The 27,377-nt window shown below is 42.9% G+C and overlaps 1 protein-coding gene across 6 annotated transcripts in view; it reads left to right on the top strand.

The window, feature by feature from the left end:
• The first annotated feature begins 2,079 nt into the window (after window positions 1–2,079).
• The window catches only part of PHKA2 (phosphorylase kinase regulatory subunit alpha 2), an 82,708-nt gene continuing 57,410 nt past the window's right edge, over window positions 2,080–27,377 (top strand). The window contains exon 1 of one of the 6 annotated variants that reach the window (XM_082608899.1): window positions 2,080–2,837. In XM_082608899.1, coding sequence (XP_082465025.1) covers window positions 2,760–2,837 — 78 coding nt within the window. In that variant the 5' untranslated portion in view covers window positions 2,080–2,759. The remainder of the gene's footprint in view (window positions 2,838–27,377) is intronic. The other 5 variants (XM_082608897.1, XM_082608898.1, XM_082608900.1 and 2 more) reach the window with 5 other exon arrangements.

The following is a 27,377-nucleotide window of genomic DNA, read 5'->3' as shown; positions in this document are numbered from 1 at the left end:
GCCATGGCTCACAGGCCCAGCCGCTCCGCGGCATGTGGGATCTTCCCGGACCGGGGCACGAACCCATGTCCACTGCATCGGCAGGCAGACTCTCAACCACTGCGCCACCAGGGAAGCCCCCATATCTGATTCTTAACAAACATTTGAGAAATGACTCGGAGATGGGTTTCTGTTGGGACACAACCAGAGAACGGCTTCATGGATATACGGACCAAGATACGGAGGTTTTATATCTCAGGGACATAGAAATCTAAGATATGAGTCTGATTTTTATATAGTAGAGCTTGTAGTCCAAAAAGAATCACTGAAATTTGCTTGGAGATTTAAAAGCTAAAAAGTAATAGCCTTCCTTCTTTTTGGTTTTATCCCTGAATTTCAAGCTTATTGAAAAATACAGCTTATATGATAATATACATTAAAGCATAGACCAAAGCCTAAGAATGTAGGCTGGCTATACACCAAAAGAGGTATATGTGTGGAGCAGAATTTACAAAGAATGAGATCAAGAGACTGAAAATGTTTCTATCCTGGATGGAAATGTCAGCTAATATGTAAAGGTCATCGGTTATTTTCCCCCGTGGCTACAAAATGGACTCTTGAAGAAGAACTCACTGTGAACAAAGGCAGTAATGAAAGGAAGCAATAATCCCAGCTTTTAGATACAGTATATGTGAGACTTCTGTAAGAGTACATATTCACATTCCAAGAGATTTAATGGTGATAATGTCTAGTTTTATTTACCCCTAGACCATAGCAAATTTTGCATGGAGGCACATCACGTGGATTGCTGCATTATTTAAGAACCAATAGTAAGAAAACAAAAAGTAAGTGAGATAATGGGTTTGGTGCTTTAGTCGAGTGACACAGGTTTATGTTATGGAATTTTGAAAATGAACTTGGTTAAGGACGATACATAGGGGACCCAGCTGAACATGACTTATTTTCTTTCATTCATTCAGTACCAATTGAGCTACAACTACATGCTCCACACTGTATCAGGCACGGTAGGAGATACCAAAACTGTTTCAATGAGTAACTTACAATCCAGTTAGAAAAACATGCCTCACATGAAAACAATATGAGCAGTACATTGTTGTCAAATGATGATGGAACCAGCTATGATTTATGAAGTACTTTTCTATGAGCCAAGCATGGTGCTGAGTGCTTTATATTCACCCTCTTGTTCAAAGCCACCCTAGGAGGTAGGTGCTATTATTATCCCCATTTTACAGATGAGAACATTGAATATCAAACAGCTAAAACATCCCAAAGCTCGCACCACTTGTAAATGGCAGAACTGGAATTTGAACTCAATTTGAACTGACTCCAAGACCTAAGTTCTTACTAAAGAAATTGTTATGGGAATTCAGAGAATGGGGAGGGCTAATAGAGAAGAGCCGAGCAGGACCTTAAAGCAAAGACAGGCTTCAGATAGGCAAGGAGGAGGAGGAGGCCTACTGGGTCAAGCATACAGTAAATGCATGGAGACTAGCAAAGGGCTTGAGTTAAGGATATTAGCTGAGCTGTCCTCTGGAATTAACATGGGACCAGATTTCGGTGGAAAATGAATAGTGGGCAGAAGATTGTAAACACTGTGGGTAATGATTGGCCACGAGAAACTGTAATGTCGAGTTTCAAGTTGCAGGTCTGGAGAAGGACTGCAGGCCAGGCCCGGTGAGCTTCTCCCAGGTAACTAGTGGCGAGGCCGCAGGCGCGGGGGGGCAGCTGGGAGACCCTGCTCTGCCCCAGTCGCCCCCTCTCCTCTTCCCCCCTGGGCCCCACTACTTCCGCTCATGGGCGCAGACGCGCCAGGGGCAGAGCTGCTATTATGGCCCGCGGAGGGACGCCCAGGCAGCCGCAGTGGGCGGACCTATTTCTCCATCCGCCGCCCGGAGTCAGTCCTTTATCTCCGCAACTCCGAGCTTTCTGCTCCGCGGCGTCGGATCTAGGGGCGGTGCTAGAGGGCGGGGCCAGGGATGGGGTTGTAAAGCCATCTCAGGGCTGGGCGGGGCCGCCAGCGACAGAGCGTGTTAGGGGTGTTCTGGGCCTCAGGCCCGCCTCCGCGGATTCGGCTCCGCGCCGGGGGCGGGTCCGGGGGCGGGTCTGGGGCGTCCAGATGCCCGCGACGGAAGGACCTGTTTCAACAGCCCCCGCTGAGGTCGGCGGCCGGCGGGGAGGTAAGGGCCTCAGAGAGGCAAACGTTCTCGCCCGGAGCCAAGTTCCCCGCTGCTCTCGCGGGCCACCTCGTTTTCCTTCCCCCACTGGCCGCGACTCGGAGGGTTCCGTTCCGCGGCGGGAGCGCGGCCGGGGACTGGGCTGCGAGTGGGCTGCGGCAGGCGGGTCGGATAGAGTTCGCGGCCGGCCCCGAGGCCGCCTCACGACAGCCCGAAGACAAAAAAGACTCGACGGGGCATCGTCGCCCCACGCCCGGAACCCAGTTCCCCACTTCTCCCGCGGGGCCGCGGGAGACCCGGGAGCGTCGGGAGCGCTACGGGCCTGGTCAAGGCGGGGCAGCCATAGCGCCAGCCCCTGTCTCCGCCTTCGCGCCTTTCAGCAGTAAGAAACTCTAGTTGGCTTGCTTTCCAATCATAGTTTGGTTCTGTTGTTTTAAAAAGTCCCTACCTCGTAACGCCGGGCTCCATCTCGAGGACTGACCGAGGCTGTGAGTGTTTGGGAACGGAGCCCGCTCGGCGGCCGCAGCCCGGGCGTCCCACCTCCTTGCAGCAGGTCGGACGCCGAGGCCCCGGAGCAACGCGGAGATGAGGAGCAGGAGCAATTCCGGGGTCCGCTTAGACGGATACGCGCGGCTGGTGCAGCAAACAATCCTGTGTTACCAGGTAAGGAGGGACCACCCCGAACTGCCATCTCGAGGCACTTATTCTCCTACCCAGCCCCCTCTCGTGTCCTGAGACTTTGCAGTTAAGAGGTTTCCTCTTTAAATACAGCACTTGCTGGCCGATGGTTACTCCCCACCCCCATTCCCACCCCGTCCACTTTACGAGCCAGGGGACCTAAGGGCTGTGCGGCTACACTTCACAGGATTCTTTGACCACTGTTTGGGATCGAAGATAGAAGGAGCCCCCTGGGTGCCCTGGGTACAAAATGCGTCTTTCTGCATTGACTCTGCTTCTTTTGGATGGAAGGAGGTGTGTGTAGGTTGGACAGAGCACACTGAATGAGGATGGTGAGCTCTGGACTGGGAGGACAGTAGACAGGAGTGAAGAAACTCCTGAGGTGTGCATCCCACGCCGGGGTGTGTGGCGACTGCTGCTATTCTGCCCTTGAATTATCTTGTTAGAGACCCACCTGCGAGGGTCTTAGGGCTCACTCTGGTTGCTATTTTACAGATGAGAAAACTGCAGGCCAGAAAGGTTCCTGCAGGTAGCAGGGTTAGACCCAAATGCAGGTCTTCTCCCAAGTTGGAGGGGATCTTCGAAGCTGCCCATGTGGTCTGAGGTATGGAGTGTCTCCTGTTTTGTATTACCCGGCTAAAGTTATATCTGGGCCCATCATGTAAGACCACTGGACTATTTTTATTCCTAGTGAAGACAACAGCTATGTTGCTTGCCCTCAATCAACAGCAATTATTTATAGGAGCTCCATGTCAGAGAAGGAAGTGACCTTCCAGGGTAGAGGCCTGGCCTTCAAGTTGGGAGCCATGGTCACTCCCAAGCCACTGACCCTTTTCCCTATAGCCAATTTCACAGCCTTGTTTCTTCATTCAGGAAATATTTATTGTGTACCTATTATGTGCAGGGCACTCTGTCAGGTGCTGGGCCTACAAAGAAGAATAAATACTTGTAGTGCAGTGAGATTTATGCATAGGGAATAGGTCCAGAGTCCCTTGTCTGAAACTCCTGGGGTCAGATGTGGTTTGCAAGTCAGCAGTGTTTGGATTTTAGGAAGGTAATATACATATATATTCTCTAGTAACTGCAGTGAAGTCTAGGCAGCACCCTTAATCAAACACATTATTATTTTCCACATTGGAATATGAAGATTCACACTGAGTAGGAAAAGTAAAGACTGAAAGTAGTTTCACATCAGTTCAGGTCACCTTTTGCCACCAAACGAGCTTGCTGCAAAATTATGCAAACACTTTAAATTTTCAGAGCATATTGGCTTTTGAAATTGCACATGAAGGACTGTGGTTCTTATTTTGGGAGCTTAGCCCGGTTTGGGGAGCAGGGAGGAGTCCTGGAAGAGACGATGTTCAAGCTAAGAACTGAAGAAGAAGTAGGCAGGCAAATGGGGGTGATTTTTTTTTTTTTTTTGCTCTCCTCTTTGGAATATATTATAATTACTTCTACAGAGTGTTTTAAAAATCCAAGTTGAAAATCCTTGCCCTTCATTACTGTGATGGAAGGGGCTTTAAGGAGAACTGATCGAGCTTGGTTCTTGTGTTACACCTGGGTTTGAATCTCTAGCTCTTCCTTCAACGACAGGTGTAACCGTTTCCCAGCCTCTCTGAGACTATGCCCTTATCTGTAAAATGAGGACATAAACACCTGTGATTACTGCCCAGTATGTTGCCTGCCCACCCCACCCCCCAGTAGGCAGTTAGCAAGTAGTGAGTGCTGCTGGTGACGTTACCATTGTGATATAGGCCACACATAGCCAGGCCACAAGTCCTCGCCTCACCACCCTGGCCCAGGATGCTCTTTTTCCTGAAGGCCTTGATACAGCTACTAATTGCTTTCTGGTCTTTGAACATAATTATGTCTCCTCATGGATTCTGCGACATCCTTAAGCACAGAGACCTCATCAGTTTCATTCCTTTTGCATCAAGCAGTGCTCCAGGCACATGAAAAGTACCCTTAAGTCCTTGTTGATAAAATATGTTCTGCAGGCCCTGAGCCATCCTAATGACCCAGCTATTGATCCAAGCTTACCTTCCCTCAGGAGCAAAGGAACTGTCTTCCCATTAAAGCAAATCTGCAGCATTGGACTTTCCTCTCCATTTTAATGATTAAAAAAAAGTTGTCTGAGCCTTTAGTTGTATTTATTTTGGGGGTAGTTCGTGAGAAGTCCTCATGTTTGCCCTGTTTTTCCCTTCCTGACTGCATAGTCAAGCTTTTCTGGTTAACCAGAACACTCCAAGTACGGTTCTGTTGGAAAATCCCGTGAGCCTGCACATGCAGAATCACTCCTTCCCACTTTCCCCCACCTCGCGCCCATCCCGTCCCAACAGCTAGTTTTCACAGTTGTAGAGGCCTAACCCATTTAGGGCCTGGTCATCTTTTCTGAGTGATCTTAGGCAGGTCCACTGTGTAAGAATGAATGAGCAATTTTATGTTATGCATATTTTACCACAATAAAAAAATGAATGAGCTGGACTCTGAATGAGTGGTTTCTAAAGTTTATACTATATTTCCCATCTGTAGATGGGTACAGATGTTTATGAGGAAGTTTTCATTGTCACCTGGTACAAGGCTGACCTCTTTCTGATTTGTTGGGTTTTTTTTTTAAACTATAGTTGATTTACCATATTAGTTTCAGGTATATAACTTGGTGATTCAATAGTTTTATAGATTATATTCCATTGAAAGTTATTATAAAATAAGGGCTATATTCCCCCGTGCTGTACAATATATCCTTATAGCTTCTTGATTTTATACATAGTAGTTTGTACCTCTTAGCCCCCTACCCCTATCTTGTCCCTCCCCCTTCCCTCTCCCCACTGTTAATCACTAATTTGTTCTCCATATCTGTGAGTCTGTTTTGTTATATTTGTTTGTTTGCGTTATTTTTTAGATTCCACATATAAGTGATAAAACACAGTATTTGTCTTTCTCTGTCTGACTTATTTCACTAAGCCTAATACCCTCTAGGTCCATCCATGTTGTTGCAAATGGCAGAATTTCATTCTTTTTTATGGTTGAGTAGTATTCCATTGTATATATACACCACATCTTCTTTATCCATTCATCTGTTGATGGACATTTAGGTTGCTTCCATATCTTGGCTATTGTAAGTAATGCTGCTATGAACATTGGGGTGCATGTATCTTTTCAAATTAGTGTTTTTGTTTTCTTTGGATATATACCCAGGAGTGGAATTGCTGGATCATATGGTAGTTCTGGTTTTGGTTTTTTGAGGTCCATACTCTTCTGTAATGGCCGCACCAATTTACATTCCAACCAACAGTGTGCTAGGGTTCCCTTTTCTCCACATCCTCACCAACATGTTATTTGTGTTCTTTTTGGTAGCCATTGTGACAGGTGTGAGCTGGTATCTCATTGTGGTTTTGATTTGCATTTCTCTAATGATTAGTGGTGTTGAGCTTTTTAAGTTGAGATCAACTTACATTGATTTCACTTGTTAGAAATCGTTCAGTGTTAAATATATCAAACCCATAATTATTCTTTTGTTAGAGGCAATACTTTGTTCAGATCAGCTAGCATATCAACTAATTACTTTTCCTGTGTCTGTGAAAGAGAATTTTTTCCATTAGTCATTTGCCAAATGTACTTACTGCTAAATAATAAAGATTGACAAAACCAAAAGCCAGTTTTTTAAAAAGACTAATAAAAAGGCAATCACAGTAGATGTAAAATTTTAAATTAACCGGATAATGGAAATTAATTTTTAAAAAATTTTAAAGATATATGTGATTTATAAGAGACAAACCTAAAACTGGATACTGAAAGGTTGAAAGTAATTAGTGAGACAAGATATACTAGGCAAATGCTAACCAAAAATAAGTTGGTGTAATTATATTGATACTAACATCAGGCACATAAGCTTTTGAAATTTAAAAGAATTCTGTTAGGGATTAAGAAATGTTATTACTAGACGATGAAAGGATAATTCACCAAAAAAAATAGAGCAGTTTTAAACCCACAGAATACTAACAACATAGCTTCAAAATGTATAAAGCAAAACTTGACTTAATTGTTAACAAATCCATAACCATAGTGGGAGTTTTTAAATACCCTTCTCTCAGATACTAATAAAGCAGAGAAATAATTAGGACATAGAAAATTTGAACACTTCCATAAGAAACAAACTTGATCGAGTATACATATGTAGAATTCTGTGCCCAACCAGTAGAAAATACTTATTTGTTTCAACCTTGCAAAGTATATTTTTCAAAAACTGATGACAAATTAGGGTATAAAGGAAACCTCAAAAAATACTGAAGAATCAACTTTATGCATACCACACTTTTTGACCAAAATGCAAGAAAATTAGAGAGCAATAAACAATGACTGCTAAAGCGCCCCCCCAAATATGTTTGGACTCCTACTAAGCCCACTTCTAAATATATTTAAACAGATAATGGATATGTATGTCATGAATATATACATATATATATGTACACACATGATGTCATGGATCTAAGCAGAAATTATAATGGAAATTATGAAATATTTAGAACTGAATAAAAACAAAGGCATTCCAAATACCAATTTATGGAATATAGCTAAAGTGGGATGTGAAGAGAAGTTTATATCCTGAAATGTATATATTAGAAAAGAAGAAAGATTTACAAATTAATGAACTCAAGTTGAGAAAAGGACAACAGAGTATACCCAAGGAAATAATAAAGACAAGACCAACAATTAATGTAATATAAAACAAATAATAAAGATTGACAAAATCAGAAGCTAGTTTTTTAAAAAGACTAATAAAAAGGCAAACTTCTGTCAGGGTTGATGGGGGGATGGGAAAAGGGACAAATAAACAATATTAGGAGAAAATGGAAAAATACTATGAACAATTTTGGGCAGTAAATTTGAAAACGTAAATGACCGTTTTCTAGATAAATGTTACCAGTGTTTAAGCAAGAAAAAATTATATCCTAATTAGACTATAACCATTAAAGAAAATTGAATGAGTGAAAAAAATCCTAGTCCAAGATGAGTTTATAGACTAGGACCAAGGAACATTTAGAGGTTTATTTATTCATTCATCTTTGAAGGCTAAGGAATTTGGCTTTTATTCTGAGTGGGAAGGGAAGCCATGAGAGGGCTTTGAGCAGATGAGTGGCATCATCTGAATGATGTTTGAAAAGAATCACTCCACCGCTTGCATGGAATATAAGGCGTCAAGATGCAAAACAGGGTGACCAGTTAGGAAGCTTCTGCAGTTGGAGCATGATGGCTCAGACAAGGGTGGTTGTAGTGGAGACAGATAGGAATGGTTGAGTTTGGGGAAAATTTCACAGATAGAGACAAGTTTTACTGGTGGACTGAGTGTACGATGTATGGAAAAAAGAAAAGTCAAGAATGACTCCAAGATTTTTGGCTTGAGTAACTGGTAGGATGGAATTGCCTTTTACTGAGATGGGGAAGATTGTGGAGGAGCACGTTTCTGGGGGAAGATAAGGAGTTTTATTAATTTCGAGGTGCCCATTAGACATCCAAGTGGAAATGGTAAATAGGCAGTTGAATATATGAGTCTAGAAGTCAGGGGAGAGGTTAGGGCTGGAGATGAAAATCTTGGAGCTGTTGGTACACATATATGTAATGAAAGATAATGAGACTGGATGAGATCACAGGAGTGAGTTAAACAGAGAAGAGATGACATTTAAAGAGGAGCTTTCCAAAAATGGAGAGCTCCAGAAGATGAGGAGGAACCACCAAGGGAGACTGAGAAGCAGCAGATGAGGAAGTAGGAAAACCAGCCAAGGGTGGTTGTCATCCTAGAAGCCAAGTGAGGAAAGTGATTCAAGGAGGAGTATCAGGTGGGGGAAAGACTAATAATGGGTCAAAGACAAGTAGCAACAAGACTGAGAAGTGACCATCAGATTTAGCGGTGTGGAAGTGGTTGGTGATCTTGTCGTGCAGTTTATGTGAGTATTAGAGGCAGAAATTGGTTGAGGCGAGCTCAAGAGAGAAGGGAAGAACAAGAGCTAAAGATTGCGTTGAAACGATTCTTTTGAAGAGTCTGCTGTAAAGGAGAGCAGTGGTTGGGTGGAGATGTGAGCTTGAGAGGGGTTTATTTGAGAAATTATATATCTGGTAGAAATGATCCAGTAGATAGGGAAAAACTGATAATGCAAGAGTGAGAGTGGGAATTACTGGAGCAGAGATAGTTTATCCATCAAAACAAGAGGGAAGGCAGGGTACGTGGGCTCAGTGTTCTCTTTTGATTGTTTCTACTTTCTCAGTGAAACACAAGGCACCGTCATTAGCCGAGAGTGAAGTTGGAGAGGAGTTATCAGAGGTTTGAGGAGAGGGGAGAAGGTTTGAAATTGTCCTTTAGGAGAAGAAGGGAATGGATGGTCCAGGGATTTCTAGTATGATTGTTGGACAGCATTAAGGGTCATTAATTTCAAGCAAGTTCAACCAGTATGGCTGTGTGTTTTTTTCCAGCTGCGCAGGTGCACCCCCAGCGGCAGGCAAAGAGTCAGATTTAACCAGAGCTCAGGTTTTTGCCTGGCGACTACAATGGAGTGAGAAAGGGGCAAGAGATTAACAGATAACCCCTATCTTATATAAACTGTTTCAGATAAAAGATAAAGAGGGATAGCTACCAACTCCTTTTATGTGGCCAATATCCCAAGATACCGTAGTCAAACAAGACATAATGAGAAATATTATTTATGGAGGAAATTCACTTATGAATATTGATGCAAAAATATAAAGTAACTTATTAATAAAATGAAGCCAGCAATGTATTAAAAATATGGCATAATCAAGTAAAGTTTATCTCAGTAACACAAGGAAATTTTCTTTAAGAAAATCTATTAATATAACTTACCATATTAATAAAGGAAAAAAAGCCTTCAACTTTACCTGTAACATTTTATTTCTTTTTTAAAAGAGGAAGGAATTTGTACCGTTCCTTCATGGTGGAATGCTTTCATTTGTTGGATCTGAGTGATGGGTATTGGTTATATTGTTCTCGCTGCTTTCCTATATGTTTGAGATTTTATTGAGTTGTAAAAATTAAGGCCGTATCAACAAACATAGTCTAGGAGTAACCCAGGAGTCAGCTTGGATTTCTTCTTTTCCCTCATGCCCCACCAAAAAGTGAGAGAATGTCCTAATGAATTAGATCACCAAAATCTCTCTGCACGCCACCCTCTCTGTCCCTTTCCACTGCCCCCACCCGAGTCCAGGCCACCATCATCTCATGCCTGGACTGCCCCTCTAGCCTTCTGATTGGTTCCTTGCTTCCACTCTTGGCCCCTCCTCCCCAGCAGTAAGCAACCTTACATCAGGCACCAGACTACACTGCTCTCCTGCCTACAAGTTGCCATGGCTTTCGTCACTCCTAGAATAAAATGCAGAGTTCTATCAAACTTTGCAGTCCAGCTGCAGCCTAGCTCACCAGCTTCTCACTCACCATCAGTGGTGTGCTGGTAAATGCTTAACAGCTGGCTCAGCTGACTTGAAAACGTGGCTTCTTTGTCAAGAGCCATACCAGGAGGGAGAAAATGAGAGAAAACCACCCCCAGTTTCTCATGCCCAACAGCAAACTCTTGATCTTTCCCAACAAATCAGGGTACCACCACCCATTTGCAGCCCCGAGTCAGCAACCCAGGAGTCTTTTTGGCCCCTTCTTTCTTCCTTTCCCACCTGTATTCCATCACCAAGCTCTGCTGATTCTATCTCCTGAACGTCTCTTGAATCCATCTGCTGCTTCTGCTCCTCTCTACCGTCACCGCCCTCCTTGTCTAAGCTGCCAGCCTTGCCAGTCTCTACCCCGGTACTAGCTTCCCAGCCTGTTTTCTCTGTGCAGCCGCTCTCAGTCCCCTCCCGGTATTTCTCCTGACTGCAGCCAAAGTGGTCTTCTCCAAAGCAGGTATGCCCTCCTGCTGCACCCTCACTCTGGGTAACATCTTAACCTCCCTTCCACCCCAGCTCCACCGGGGAAGCCCTCCCTCCCCTCCCTCCTTTATGCCCTCACAGAATGACACACATCCCCTTTGCTGCACTTAACCGAGTTGGAATTTTACATCTATTTGTGCGATTTAAAATGAATGAATTCCCACTAGGCTATAAAGTCCGCTGCACAGGACCAAGGATTTCTTTTTAATTACCATTTTGTCCTTAGCACTTAGTGTCTGGCAGTTGCAGAGATTTTAAAAGCAGTTGTTGATTGAATGAATAAATGAATGAAATAAAATGCTTCAACCACGTAGTCTATGTGCTGTACTATGTGCACTTAATAAATGACCACTGCTCTTGTGATTAGTATTCATCAGACCTCGACCATACAACCATCATTTGGGGGTTCTTAGAACCTAATTGTATTTCCATAAAAAGAGGCTGGGCCAAAGTTGCTGCAACCTATCTGTCCGTTGTCCTTAGTTCAGTTTAATCTAGCAGGAATTTATTTAATAGTCAAGATGGGAATGAGAACAGTTGTGGGCCAGGGCATGCACAAGCATTCCAGGCAGCACTGAGTCCAAAAAGGGCAGAAGTGACATTTTTCGTCCATAGTCAGACAGGGACTGTCTGACAGATGGTTGTCTGGTCTGTGTGTCGAAGATTCGAGAAAGAGAGCACTTGATAGATAACCTAGTATCAACCCCAGCCCTGCCTTCTGCCATCTCCCACTTCAGTTCTTTTTTTTTTTTTTTCTTTTTTTACATCTTTATTGGAGTATAATTGCTTTACAGTGGTGTGTTAGTTTCTGCTTTATAACAAAGTGAATCAGTTATACATATACATATGTTCCCATATCTCTTCCCTCTTGCGTCTCCCTCCCACCCTCCCTATCCCACCCCTCCAGGTGGTCACAGAGCACCGAGCTGATCTCCCTGTGCTATGCGGCTGCTTCCCACTAGCTACCTATTTTACGTTTGGTAGTGTATATATGTCCATGCCACTCTCTTGCTTTGTCACAGCTTACCCTTCCCCCTCCCCATATCCTCAAGTCCATTCTCTAGTAGATCTGTGTCTTTATTCCTGTCTTACCCCTAGGTTCTTCATGACATTTTTTTGTTTTTCTTAGATTCCATATATATGTGTTAGCATACGGTATTTGTCTTTCTCTTTCTGACTTACTTCACTCTGTATGACAGACCCTAGGTCCATCCACCTCATTACAAATAACTCAATTTCGTTTCTTTTTATGGCTGAGTAATATTCCATTGTATGTATGTGCCACATCATCTTTACCCATTCATCCAATGATGGACACCTAGGTTGTTTCCATCTCCTGGATATTGTAAATACAGCTGCAATGAACATTTTGGTACATGACTCTTTTTGAATTATGGTTTTCTCAGGGTATATGCCCAGTAGTGGGATTGCTGGGTCATATGGTAGTTCTATTTGTAGTTTTTTAAGGAACCTCCATACTGTTCCCCATAGTGGCTGTACCAATTCATTCCCACCAGCAGTGCAAGAGTGTTCCCTTTTCTCCACAGCCTCTCCAGCATTTATTGTTTCTAGATTTCTTGATGCTGGCCATTCTGACTGGTGTGAGATGATATCTCATTGTAGTTTTGATTTGCATTTCTCTAATGATTAATGATGTTGAGCATTCTTTCATGTGTTTGTTGGCAGTCTGTATATCTTCTTTGGAGAAATGTCTATTTAGGTCTTCTGCCCATTTTTGGATTGGGTTGTTTGTTTTTTTGTTATTGAGCTGCATGAGCTGCTTGTAAATTTTGGAGATTAATCCTTTGTCAGTTGCTTCATTGGCAAATATATTCTCCCATTCTGAGGGTTGTCTTTTCGTCTTGTTTATGGTTTCCTTTGCTGTGCAAAAGCTTTTAGGTTTCATTAGGTCCCATTTGTTTATTTTTGTTTTTATTTCCATTTCTCTAGGAGGTGGGTCAAAAAGGATCTTGCTGTGATTTATGTCATATGCCTATGTTTTCCTCTAAGAGTTTGATAGTTTCTGGCCTTACATTTAGGTCTTTAATCCATTTTGAGCCTATTTTTGTGTATGGTGTTAGGGAGTGATCTAATCTCATGCTTTTACATGTCCCTGTCCAGTTTTCCCAGCACCACTTATTGAAGAGGCTGTCCTTTCTCCACTGTACATTCCTGCCTCCTTTATCAAAGATAAGGTGACCATATGTGTGTGAGTTTATCTCTGGGCTTTCCATCCTGTTCCATTGATCTATGTTTCTGTTTTTGTGCCAGTACCATACTGTCTTGATTACTGTAGCTTTGTAGTATAGTCTGAAGTCAGGGAGCCTGATTCCTCCAGCTCCGTTTTTCGTTCTCAAGATTGCTTTGGCTATTCGGGGTCTTTTGTGTTTCCATACAAATTGTGAAATTTTTTGTTCTAGTTCTGTGAAAAATGCCAGTGGTAGTTTGATAGGGATTGCATTGAATCTGTTGATTGCTTTGGGTAGTAGAGTCATTTTCACAATGTTGATTCTTCCAATCCAAGGACATGGTATATCTCTCTATCTATTTGTATCATTTTTAATTTCTTTCATCAGTTTCTTATAATTTTCTGCATACAGGTCTTTTGTCTCCTTAGGTAGGTTTATTCCTAGATATTTTATTCTTTTTGTTGCAGTTGTAAATGGGAGTGTTTTCTTGATTTCACTTTCAGATTTTTCATCATTAGTGTATAGGAATGCCAGAGATTTCTGTGCATTAATTTTGTATCCTGCTACTTTACCAAATTCATTGATTAGCTCTAGTAGTTTTCTGGTAGCATCTTTAGGATTCTCTATGTATAGTATCATGTCATCTGCAAACAGTGACAGCTTTACTTCTCCTTTTCCGATTTGGATTCCTTTTATTTCCTTTTCTTCCCTGATTGCTGTGGCTAAAACTTCCAAAACTATGTTGAATAAGAGTGGTGAGGGCCTCCCTGGTGGCGCAGTGGTTGAGAGTCCGCCTGCCGATGCAGGGGATACGGGTTCGTGCCCTGGTCTGGGAGGATCCCATATGCCGCGGAGCGGCTGGGCCCGTGAGCCATGGCCGCTGGGCCTGCGTGTCCGGAGCCTGTGCTCCGCAACGGGAGGGGCCACAACAGTGAGAGGCCCGCATACAGCAAAAAAAAGAAAAAAAAAAAAAAAAAAAAAAAAAAAAAAAAGAGTGGTGAGAGTGGGCAGCCTTGTCTTGTTCCTGATCTTAGTGGAAATGGTTTCAGTTTTTCACCATTGAGGATAATGTTGGCTGTGGGTTTGTCATATATGGCCTTTATTATGTTGAGGAAAGTTCCCTCTGTGCCTACTTTCTGCAGGGTTTTTATCATAAATGGGTGTTGAATTTTGTTGAAAGCTTTTTCTGCATCTATTGAGATGATCATATGGTTTTTCTCCTTCAATTTGTTAATATGGTGTATCACGTTGATTGATTTGCGTATATTGAAGAATCCTTGCATTCCTGGGATAAACCTCACTTGATCATGGTGTATGATCCTTTTAATGTGCTGTTGGATTCTGTTTGCTAGTATTTTGTTGAGGATTTTTGCATCTTTGTTCATCAGTGATATTGGCCTGTAGTTTTCTTTCTTTGTGACATCCTTGTCTGGTTTTGGTATCAGGGTGATGGTGGCCTCCTAGAATGAGTTTGGGAGTGTTCCTCCCTCTGCTATATTTTGGAAGAGTTTGAGAAGGATAGGTGTTAGCTCTTCTCTAAATGTTTGATAGAATTCGCCTGTGAAGCCATCTGGTCCTGGGCTTTTGTTTGTTGGAAGATTTTTAATCACAGTTTCGATTTCAGTGCTTGTTATTGGTCTGTTCATATTTTCTATTTCTTCCTGATTCAGTCTTGGCAGGTTGTGCATTTTTAAGAATTTGTCCATTTCTTCCAGGTTGTCCATTTTATTGGCATAGAGTTTCTTGTAGTAATCTCTCATGATCTTTTGTATTTCTGCAGTGTCAGTTGTTACTTCTCCTTTTTCATTTCTAATTCTATTGATGTGAGTCTTCTCCCTTTTTTTCTTGATGAGTCTGGCTAATGGTTTATCAATTTTGTTTATTTTCCTAAAGAACCAGCTTTGAGTTTTATTGATCTTTGCTATTGTTTCCTTCATTTCTTTTTCATTTATTTCTGATCTGATCTTTATGATTCTTTCCTTCTGCTAACTTTGGGGTTTTTTTGTTCTTCTTTCTCTAATTGCTTTAGGTGCAAGGTTAGGTTGTTTATTTGAGATGTTTCCTGTTTCTTAAGGTAGGATTGTATTGCTCTAAACTTCCCTCTTAGAACTGCTTTTGCTGCATCCCATAGGTTTTGGGTCGTCGTGTCTCCATTGTCATTTGTTCCTAGGTATTTTTTAATTTCCTCTTTGATTTCTTCAGTGATCACTTCGTTATTGAGTAATGTATTTTTTACAGATCTTTTCCTGTAATTGGTATCTAGTCTCATAGCATTGTGGTCGGAAAAGATACTTGATACAATTTCAATTTTCTTAAATTTACCAAGGCTTGATTTGTGACCCAAGATATGATCTATCCTGGAGAATGTTCCATGAGCACTTGAGAAAAATGTGTATTCTGCTGTTTTTGCATGGAATGTCCTATAAATATCAATTAAGTCCATCTTGTTTAGTGTATCATTTAAAGCTTGTGTTTCCTTATTTATTTTCATTTTGAATGATCTGTCCATTGGTGAAAGTGGAGTGTTAAAGTCCCCTACTATGAATGTGTTACTGTCGATTTCCCCTTTTATGGCTGTTAGTGTTTGCCTTATGTATTGAGGTGCTCCTGTGTTGGGTGCATAAATATTTACAATTGTTATATCTTCTTCTTGAATCGATCCCTTGATCATTATGTAGTGTCCTTCTTTGTCTCTTCTAATAGTCTTTATTTTACAGTCTATTTTGTCTGATATGAGAATTGCTACTCCAGCTTTCTTTTGGTTTCCATTTGCATGGAATATCTTTTTCCATCCCCTTAGTTTCAATCTGTATGTGTCTCTAGGTCTGAAGTGGGTCTCTTGTAGACAGCATATATGTGGGTCTTGTTTTTGTATCCATTCAGCCAGTCTGTGTCTTTTGGTGGGAGCATTTAATCCATTTACATTTAAGGTAATTATCGATATGTATTTCCTATTCCCATTTTCTTAATTGTTTTGGGTTTGTTATTGTAGGTCTTTTCCTTCTGTTGTGTTTCTTGCCTAGAGAAGTTCCTTTAGCATTTGTTGTAAAGCTGGTTTGGTGGTGCTGAACTCTCTCCGCTTTTGCTTGTCTGTAAAGGTTTTAATTTCTCCATCAAATCTAAATGAGATCCTTGCTGGGTAGAGTAATCTTGGTTGTAGGTTTTTCTCCTTCATCACTTTAAATATGTCCTGCCAGTCCCTTCTGGCTTGCAGAGTTTCTGCTGAAAGATCAGGTGTTAACCTTATGGGGATTTCCTTGTGTGTTATTTGTTGTTTTTCCCTTGCTGCTTTTAATATGTTTGCTTTGTATTTAATTTTTGACAGTTTGATTAATATGTGTCTTGGCGTGTTTCTCCTTGGATTTATCCTGTATGGGACTCTCTGTGCTTCCTGGACTTGATTGACTATTTCCTTTCCCATATTAGGGAAGTTTTCAACTATAATCTCTTCAAATATTTTCTCAGTTCCTTTTTCTCTTCTTCTTCTGGAACCCCTATAATTCAAATGTTGGTGCGTTTAATGTTGTCCCAGAGGTCTCTGAGACCGTCCTCTGTTCTTTTCATTCTTTTTTCTTTATTCTGCTCTGCAGTAGTTATATCCACTATTTTATCTTCCAGGTCACTTATCCGTTCTTCTGCCTCAGTTATTCTGCTATTGATCCCATCTAGAGTATTTTTAATTTCATTTATTGTGTTGTTCATCGTTGCTTGTTTCATCTTTAGTTCTTCTAGGTCCTTGTTAAATGTTTCTTGCATTTTGTCTATTCTGTTTCCAAGATTTTGGATCATCTTTACTATCATTATTCTGAATTCTTTTTCAGGTAGACTGCCTATTTCCTCTTCATTTGTTAGGTCTGGTGGGTTTTTGTCTTGCTCCTCCATCTGCTGTGTGTTTTTCTGTCTTCTCGTTTTGCTTATCTGTGTTTGGGGTCTCCTTTTTTCAGGCTTCAGGTTCGTAGTTCCCGTTGTTTTTGGTGTCTGTCTCCAGTGGCTAAAGTTGGTTCAGTGGGTTGTGTAGGCTTCCTGGTGGAGGGGACTAGTGCCTGTGTTCTGGTGGATGAGGCTGGATCTTGTCTTTCTGGTGGGCAGGTCCACGTCTGGTGGTGTGTTTTGGGGTGTCTGTGGACTTATTATGATTTTAGGCAGCCTCTCTGCTAATGGGTGGGGTTGTGTTCCTGTCTTGCTAGTTGTTTGGCATAGGGTGTCCAGCACTGTAGCTCACTGGTCGTTGAGTGAAGCTGGGTGCTGGTGTTGAGATGGAGATCTCTGGGAGATTTTTGCCATTTGATATTATGTAGAGCTGGGAGGTCTCTTGTGGACCCGTGTCCTGAACTTGGCTCTCCCACCTCAGAGGCACAGCACTGAGTCCTGGCTGCAGCACCAAGAGCTTTTCATCCACACGGCTCAGAATAAAAGGGAGAGAAAAAGAAAGAAAGAGAGAGAGAGGGAGGGAGGGAGAGAGAGAGAGAGAGAGAGAGAAAGAAAGAGAATGAAAGAAAGAAAGAAAGAGAGAAAAAGGAAAGAAAGGAGATAAAATAAGGTAAGATAAAATAAAATAAAGTTATTAAAATAAAAAATAATTATTAAGAAAAAAAATTTTTTAAGAAAAAAAATGGACAGGCAGAATGCTAGGACAGTGGTAAAAGCAAAGCTATACAGACAAAATCACACACAGAAGCATACACATTCACAAAGAGAAAAAGGGGGGGAGAAATATATATATATATGTATATATATATCGCTGCTCCCAAAGTCCACCTCCTCAATTTGGGATGATTCGTTGTCTATTCAGGTATTCCACAGATGCAGGGTACATTAAGTTGATTGTGGAGATTTAATCCGCTGCTCCTGAGGCTGCTGGGAGACATTTCCCTTTCTCTTCTTTGTTCTCACAGCTCCCGGGGTTCAGTTTTGGATTTGGCCCCGCCTCTGCGTGTAGGTCGCCGGAGGGCATCTGTTCTTCGCTCAGACAGGACGGGGTTAAAGGAGCGGCTGACTCTGGGGCTCTGGCTCACTCAGGCCGGGGGGAGGGAGGGGTGCGGATGCAGGGCGAGCCTGCGGCGGCAGAGGCCAGCGTAACGTTGCACCAGCCTGAAGCGCGCTGTGCGTTCTCCCGGGGAAGTTGTCCCTGGATCCCGGGACCCTGGCAGTGGTGGGCTGCACAGGCTCCCCGGAAGGGAGGTGTGGATAGTGACCTGTGCTCGCACACAGGCTTCTTGGTGGCAGCAGCAGGAGCAGCCTTAGTGTCTCATGCCCGTCTCTGGGGTCCTCGCTGATAGCCGCGGCTCGAGCCCGTCTCTGGATCTCCTTTAAGCAGCGCTCTTAATCCCCTCTCCTCGCGCACCAGGAAACAAAGAGGGAAGAAAAAGTCTCTTGCCTCTTCGGCAGCTCCAGACTTTTCCCCGGACTCCCTCCCGGCCAGCTGTGGCGCACTAGCCCCTGCAGGCTGTGATCACGCAGCCAACGCCCGTCCTCTCCCTGCGCTCCTACCGAAGCCCGAGCCTCAGCTCCCAGCCCCGCCCGCCCCAGCGGGTGAGCATAGAAGCCCGTGGGAATCTCTCCGCTTTGCCCTCCGCACCCCTGTGGCTGCGCTCTCCTCCGTGACTCGGAAGCTTTCCCCCTCCGCCACCCGCAGTCTCCGCCCGCGAAGGGGCTTCTAGTGTGTGGAAACCTTTCCTCCTTCACGGCTCCCTCCCACTGGTGCAGGTCCCGTCCCTATCATTTTGTCTCTGTTTATTTTTGTTTCTTTTGCCCTGCCCAGGTACGTGGGGAGTTTCTTGCCTTTTGGGAGGTCTGAGGTCTTCTGCCAGCGTTCAGTAGGTGTTCTGTAGGAGTTGTTCCACGATTTCTGGTGTATCTGTGGGGAGGAAGGTGATCTCCGCGTCTTACTCTTCCGCCATCTTCCGGTACCTCCGTCCACTTCAGTTCTTTTTAGGTGCAGGCAGGAGGGGGGCTTTTGCTGTGCTCTTTTCAGGACAGCCTTTAAATATTTTAGTGCCAGTTAAGAACATTAGAGTAATTCAATGAAGAAAGTCCTTGAATCTTCCATTTACAAATAAAGGACCATAATAGACCCGTACGAGGGAGAGATTTAGAATTGTTTCAAGTTTTGCAGGGATCCAAAATGTCATCTAGATCACCTAATCTCCTTTTACAGTTGAAGAATTCCAGCCAAGGGAGTTGAGGGGACCTTTTTCAAGGTCATCCTTTTGGTGAGCTGACAGACCCGTGATAAGTGCTCCGTCTTGTTGGAAACAGGCCAAAGAGTAGAGATAAAGACTTTAGACATACCAGATTGCTGTGAAATAAAGTTACATTCACTAATAGAAGTAAATATCACATCTGCCTCATAATAGGTAGGGAGAACATAATATTCATAAAGTACATTTAGAGACGTGTTCCTTAATCAAATGGGTTACAGACCCATTTGAGAATTTGATGATGGCTGAATATCTTATCTTCTCCTGGGAAAAATACTCACATAAAAGTTCCAGGAGTCTAAAGACCTCCAGCTCCCTGCCCCCACAAAGCCCATCTATGGACTCCCGGAGAGCCCAGAGGCAGAGTGACAGGTGTGATGCCACCATGCTCTGAACCCGAACCTAATGGAATAAAAGTCATTGAAAATATCGAATGGTGACATTTGCAGTTTTCCTGTTCAGGTGAAAGGTTACTGGTATGGCACCCAGTAATCCCTTGATACCTCGGACTTCAGGTATGGCCAGGAGGATTCTGACAGCCCTACTGAGTTTGAATGTGTTCTGTAAGTTTCCACAACACCAGGCTAAGGACTGATACCTCAAGCTAAGGAATTGGCAAGAGAGTCAAAGAATTAAAATCTCCTAAAAGAGTGGTAAAGTCATTTGCACATTTGATTGTAGCTAAGGGGCCCAGAGTGGTTTCTGTGAATTTTGAAAGTTTTAAGATGAGCATTGGGATCTGGAACGAAGCTAGAACAAAGCTAAAATGAAGTGGATGCCTGCAACGCTTGGCTTCCGACCCAGTTTGTTTCCCTGTAAGCCTTCATTCAGTCGTATGTGATGATACAAATGTGTCGGCCCAGGACAGCTTGCAGCTTGTGCTTTATTTGTAAACCCAGAGGGGGAAATCTAATCGGCAGCAATTTAGAAAAAGACATCATTTGAAAGTGAAAATTGCACACCTGTGATCTCCTTAGGTAAAGCATGAGGCTGCTGCATGTTAGAGCTTAAATTTTCAACATTATTCTCTGAAAGCTTGAGGTTTACATATCAAATTATGCAAAACCTATCTTTTTTTTTTTTTTTTGCGGTACACGGGCCTCTCACTGCTGTGGCCTCTCCCATTGCGGAGCACAGGCTCCGGACGCGCAGGCTCAGCGGCCATGGCTCACGGGCCCAGCCGCTCCGCGGCACGTGGGATCCTCCCAGACTGGGGCACGAACCTGTGTCCCCTGCATCAGCAGGTGGACTCTCAACCACTGCGCCACCAGGGAAGCCCAAACCTATCTTTTAAACTCATGGAAAAGGGGCTTCCCTGGTGGCGCAGTGGTTAAGAATCCGCCTGCCGATGCAGGGGATATGGGTTCGAGCCCTGGTCCGGGAAGATCCCACATGCCACAGAGCAGCTAAGCCTGTGAGCCACAAATACTGAGCCTGCGCTCTAGAGCCCGCGAGCCACAACTACTGAAGCCCGTGTGCCTAGAGCCCGTGCTCTGCAACAAGAGAAGCCACCGCAGTGAGAAGCCCGCGCACCTCAACAAAGAGTAGCCCCCGCTCACTGCAACTAGAGAAAGCCCGTGCGCAGCAATGAAGACCCAACGCAGCTAAAAATAAATAAATAAAATAAATTTATTAAAAAGTAAATAATGAATAAATGGAAAAAAGAAAGGTTACTCACACAACCAGTAGTCTCAATTACAGATGCAGTCATTTTAAAACCAATGCTACTGTAATTCCCACTTTAAAAAACCTCTCCCAAGTCCAAGGCATTGCCCTTCCCCATCTCCTTTAACATTTCAAACAGTAGTTGCTAGAACAAAATTCCCATACAACAAATGAATTTAACCAGTTTTCGGAGCTTTTGTAATAGAAATTCTCACATTCTATTTTTTGCTTTACCAGCACAGGGGCGGTAGGGAACAGGGGGCTGGGGGAGTAATCATGTATTTTCAACATTTATCCTAGTTTCTTTTGGGCATTTCATTTGAATAATTGAACAGTATATTCCTCCCTTGGAACTGAGCAAGTTGGTGGGATGCACTTAGCAATTCTTAATCCAAAGGAAAGAGGACCAAGGGTAGGAGTTAGCCAGAGGCCTCTGACCTCTGTCCCTTGGAGCATAGGAAAGGGAGCTTCAGGAAGGCTTCATGGAGGAGGGAGCATGTGAAGGAGAGGCGTTTGCTGGAGAGCATTACAGGCGGGGAGAAGAGTGTGTGCACAGGCCCAGAAGTGTGAGAGCAGAGCATGTGCAGGAAATACTAATTCAGGTTTTCTGGGGAGCTAGGGAGGGAGCGACGGGTGATGAGGCGGGACGTGAGAGGAAGAGCCAGCACATGATGAGCCTTGTATGGCTACCCGAGGGACTTCGGTTCTATCTTGTAGGGTTGGAGAATTCTGAGCAGGGCAGTGAAGTCTTGAGAGTCTAGGTCTTTCGGTGAACTCCCTTTGTGGAGGATGGATTGGAAGGAGAGCAGTACTAGAGGCAGAGAGATCAGTAAGGAGCTCTTCCGATTTTCCTTTGGGACGGAGGGAGGGGGAGAAGGACTCCATTCTCTCTGGGCCGTTTTTGGTGGGTAGATGACAGCATTCATCTGTGTGCCCTCCAGCTAGAAACTGAACTGCAAAATGTTAAATTAAGTAGTTTGGTGCTACCATCTAGCTTATGTATTTTGCCTTAATATTGCCTCAATCTTAGATTTCTTTAATAGCATCAAATGTTTTTACGGTATCTAGTTCACTGTGTCCAGTTAATAGGCATTTGTAGTTGTATCTGTCAGGATTCTTTCAGATGTAATTGACACAAACCCACCTCAAATGGCCTTTAAGCACAAAAGAGAATTTATTGCTCAAATAACTGAAAATCCCAAGGGATTGGGCTAGATTCAGGCATGGCTGGATTTAGGAGCTCAAATGATCAAATATATCTCTTTGTATTACTTGGCCCTGTTTGACTCAGAGTGGGCTTTATTCTCTGGCAGGCTTATCTCAAGTGGTGGCAGATGTGGTCCCTTGGCAGCTCCAGGTTATAGTCTTTCAGATTGGTGCCCTCTGTAGAAAGAAAGCTTTTCCTATAGTGCCCCTAGAGAAAGTCCTGACTGTGAATGGCTCTCAGTTGGTCCAGCTTGGGTCGTGTGCACATCCCTGAACTGTGCCTAGATTGGCCAGGCTGGTCCCACGTCCTTCCCTGCAGCTGGGGCTGTGGCCAGGGGTCAGGCAGTGATGGGATCAACCCTGCCTCCCCTCCCCAGAACCACACTGAATCAGAGCAGGGGAAATTATAGGTCATTTCCAGAAAAGGGGGGAACAGTTACTGGATAGGCAGAGGCAACAGTGGTTTCCATTAGAATGGGGTTGAAGTAAAGGGCCTGAGGGGGCCCGACCCATGGTCTCCAGTCTGCTTCGAACCTTCCTTTTTATACAAAAGGAAGCCAAGGGCCAGAGAAGTTAAGTAATTTGCCCGAGATCACATAGCTAATACGTGGCAGAGCAGATTTGAGCCCAGGTGTATCTTACACAGTGTAGGGGCTGTGGCCTTAAACACTGCATTATATTCCACGCCTCTCTTGTGGAACGGCCTTCAGGGACCTTCTGCCCAAATAATACCAGAGACTGAGCTCACATTACCTACAACCCTGTCCATTCTATCTGGAAAATTCTAAATGTTAGGAGGCTCTTATGTTGAGTTGAAATCTGACTTGAGTTGAATAGCCCAAAAAATCGAATCCCTCTTTCAGAGGACAACCTTTCAGCAGTTTGAAGACGCTAACTCGCTCTCCCTTAAACCTTCTCTAAACACCCTATTCTCCCTTCATGAGCTGTGGCTCTCAGTCTCTTCATAGCCCTGATCAACCTCTGGGTATGTTCCAGGTAGGGAATATCCCTTTTCAAACATGGTGTTTGTCAGTGACACTATGCCAGGTGTGCTCTGCCACGCTGGCAGTTCAGTGAGACGCTCATTTCCCTTGTTCTGAAAACTCTACTTCCATTAACATAGCCTTGATTTTTTGGTATCCACTCACATGCTGTTCGTAGGTCGTTCGTTGTTAAAACTTGCAGGCAGTGTTGTATAGTTGAAATTTTTTGTACCTAAACACTGGGGCAAGATGTGGATGGGTCAAAGGGTAGCTGCTGGGATGGGGGAGTGGGGGGGTGATTTGGAAAAAAGAGAAGAGGTTCTGTTTAAAGAGTTGTTGGGGCCCTGGGAGTGGGAGTGTATGTGTAAAGGGAGCTGAGTCATCTCAAATGTGTGGGAGTGATTGCTACTAAAATCAGTTAAGCAGACATTTATCGAACACGTAAGCCCAATAAATAAATTCTTGTTGAATTCTATCTAGTTTTGTTTCAACCTGTTGTCTAAGTCCTTAAGTGTTCTGCTGTTCTGGGTCAGCATCCACTTTGCAGCCCTTACCTGCCCCTCCTCTCAGATGCACACGCCCTCTTAGGAGCAGTGGATGCCACCTTTTCAGCATCGCTGCTCTCTTCTGTTGTTAATCCTCCCCATCCCCTGATCGCTCTCAGTATCATCTTGGTATTGCCACCAACCAAGAAGATTGTATAAGTGTTGTTTCTTGAGCTTATATGACGAAGACTTGAGCTTTTATTATTTTTATTTTTCAGGTTGATAATTTTAACATTGAATATATGTTTTTAAACTACACACCCACCACCCTAGGGAGCCATGTACACTGTCTTTTTCGGTCATCTTGTACCACTGTACCATTACCCTCACTGAAATTCACTAACTTCTGCCTCCTTAAACTTCACCTCTGTCCTTTGAGTTTACTATTCTCTGTTTCACCCATTCTCATCTCTGAATCTAGGGATAAGCCATTTCCTGTGCTTGAAGCAGCTCCCCTGTTTTACCCACTTTTCTACTTATAAAGCAAAAATGAGGATTTACCACCTGTTTGAATCATTCCCAAGATTCATGCTTCTTCAGAGTTTCCTAAAGAAAGACTACAGTTCTATGAATTTTAAAACATGTATAGAGTCATGTAACCACCACCATAATCAAAATACGAAGCAGTTCCTTCGACTAAAAAATGTCCCTCCTGCTACCTCTTTATAGTCACACATCCCACCCAACCCTAATCTCTAGAAACTGCTGATCTGTTCTCTGTCACTATAGTTTTGTCTTTTCAAGATGGTCATGTAAGTGGAATCATATGGTATGTAACCTTTGAGAGTGGCTTCTTTCACTTAGTATAATGCCCCCGAGATTCATCCAAGTCGTCGTGTGTAGTGGTAGTTTGTTCTTTTTCATTGCCAAGTAGTATTCATTATATGGACATATCACAGTGTGTTTATCCATTCACCCGTTGAAGGAAATTTGAGTTATTTACAGTTTCTGGCAGTTATGGATCGAGCTGCTTTAAACATGCATGTTGAGGTTTGCATTTCTTTAGGGTACTTACCTAGGAGCAGGTTTGCTGGGTCATAGGGTAAGTGTCTGTTTAACTTCATTAGAAATTGCCAAACTCTTTTCTAGAATGGCAGCACTATTTTGCATTCCCACCAACAATGTATGAGGATTCAAGTGGCTCTATGCCCCTGTTAACACTTAGTATTGGCATTAGTTTTTCTATACTTTAAATTTTTATTTATTTATTTATTTACTTATTTATTGAAGTATACTTGATTTACAATGTTGTGTTTCTGGTGTACAGCAAAGTGATTCAGTTATATATATACATAATCTTTTTCATATTCTTTTCCATTATGGTTTCTTACAGGATATTGAATATAGTTCCCTGTGCTATACAATAGGACCTTGTTATTTATCTATTATATATATAGTAGTTTGTATCTGCTAATTCCAAACTCCTAATTTATCCCTCCCCACCTCCTTTTCCGTCTGGTAACCATAAATTTGTTTTCTATGTCTGTGAGTCTGTTTCTATTTTGTAAATAAGTTCATTTGTATCATATTTTAGATTCCACATGTAAGTGATATATGGTATTTGTCTTTCTCTTCTGACTTACTTCACTTAGTATGACAATCTCTAGGTCCATCCATGTTGCTGCAAGTGGCATTATTTCATTCTTTTTTATGGGAGAGTAGTATTCCATTGTCTGTGTATACACACACACACACACATATACACATATATCCCCCATCTTCTTTATCTCTTCATCTGTCGATGGACATTAGGTTGCTCCCATGTCTTGGCTATTGTAAGTAGTGCTGCAGTGAACACTGGGGTGCATGTATCTTTTCAAATTACGGTTTTCTCCAGATATATGCCCAGGAGTGGGATTGCTGGATCACATGGTAGCTCTTTTTCTAGTTTTTTAAGGAACCTCCATACTGTTTTCCATAGTGGCTGTACCAGTTTACATTCCCACCAACAGTGTAGGATGATTCCCTTTTCTCCATACCCTCTCTGGCATTTGTTTTTTGTAGACTTTGATGATGGCCATTCTGACTGGTATGAGGTGATATGTCACTGTAGTTTTGATTTGGTTTTTTTTAATTAATTTATTTTTGGCTGCGTTGGGTCTTCATTGCTGTGCTCAGGTGTTCTCTAGCTGCAGTGAGTAGGAGCTACTCTTCGTGGCAGTGTGTGAGCTTCTTGTTGCAGTGGGTTCTCCTGTTGCGAGCACGGGCTCTAGGCGCGCAGGCTTCAGTAGTTGTGGCACACGGACTCTAGAGCGCAGGTTCAGTAGTTGTGGCACACGGGCTTAGTTTCTCTGCGGCATGTGGGATCTTCCCAGACCAGGGCTCAAACCTGTGTCCCCTGCATTGGCAGGCGGATTCTTAACCACTGTGCCACCAGGGAAGTCCCTAGTTTTGATTTTGATAATTAGCAATGTTGAGTATCTTTTCATGTGTCTATTGGCTATCTGTATGTCTTCTTTGGAGAAATGCCTCTTTAGGTCTTCTGCCCATTTTTTGATTGGGTTGTTTGTTTTTTTGTTATTGAGTTGTATGAGCTGTTTGTATATTTTAGAAATTAAGCCCTGTCAGTCGCATCATTTGCAAATATTTTCTCCTATTCTGTAGGTTGTCTTTTCGTTTTGTTTATGGTTTCCTTTGCTGTGCAAAAGGTTGTAAGTTTGATTTGGTTCCATTTGTTATTTTTGCTTTTATTTCTATTGTCTTGGGAGACTGATCTAAGAAAACATTCTTACATTTATGTCAGAGAATGTTTTGCCTATGTTCTCTTCTAGGATTTTTATGGTGTCATGTTTTATATTTAAGTCTTTAAGCCATTTTGAGTTTATTTTTGTGAATGGTGTGAGGGAGTGTTCTAACTTCATTGATTTACATGTGGCTGTCCAGCTTTCCCAGCACCACTTGCTGACGAGATTGTCTTTTCTCCATTGTATATTCTTGCCTCCTTTGCCGAAGATTAATTGATCATAGGTGTGTGGATTTATTTCTGGGCTCTCTATTCTGTTTCATTGATCCATATGTCTGTTTTTGTGCCAGTACCATGCTGTTTTTTTTTTTTTTTTGCGGTATGCGGGCCTCTCACTGTTGTGGCCTCTCCCGTTGCGGAGCACAGGCTCCGGATGCGCAGGCCCAGCGGCCATGGCTCACGGGCCCAGCCGCTCCGCGGCATATGGGATCCTCCCAGACCGGGGCACGAACCCGTATCCCCTGCATCGGCAGGCGGACTCTCAACCACTGCGCCACCAGGGAGGCCCTACCATGCTGTTTTGATTACTGTAGCTTTGTAGTATAGTTTGAAATCAGGGAGGGTTATACCTCCAGCTTTGTTATTTATCCTCAGGCTTATTTTGGCAATTCTAGGCCTTTTATAGTTCCACATAAATTTTAGGATTATTTGTTCTAGTTCTGTGAAAAAGGTCATGGGTAATTTGATAGGGATCGCATTTAATCTGTAGATTGCTTTGGGTAGTATGGCCATTTTAACAATATTCTTCCAATCCAAGAGCATGGAATATCTTTCCATTTCTTTGAATCATCTGTAATTTCCTTTACCAATGTTTTATAGTTCTCAGCATATAAGTCTTTCACCTCCTTGGTCAGGTTTATTCCTAGATTTTTTTTTATGTGATTTTAAAAGGGATTGTTTTTTACTTTCCCTTTCTGATGTTTCATTGTTTGTGTAAAGAAATGCAACAGATTTCTGTATGTTAATCTTGTATCCTGCTACCTTGCTAAATTCGTTTATTAGTTCTACTAGTTTTTGTGTGGAGTCTTAAGGTTTTTCTATATATAGTATCATGTTATCTGCATA

Source organism: Mesoplodon mirus (assembly GCF_964341445.2).
Source record: "Mesoplodon mirus genome assembly, chromosome: X".
Lineage (NCBI taxonomy): Eukaryota > Metazoa > Chordata > Mammalia > Artiodactyla > Ziphiidae > Mesoplodon > Mesoplodon mirus.
This window is presented reverse-complemented; position numbering and strand designations above follow the sequence as displayed.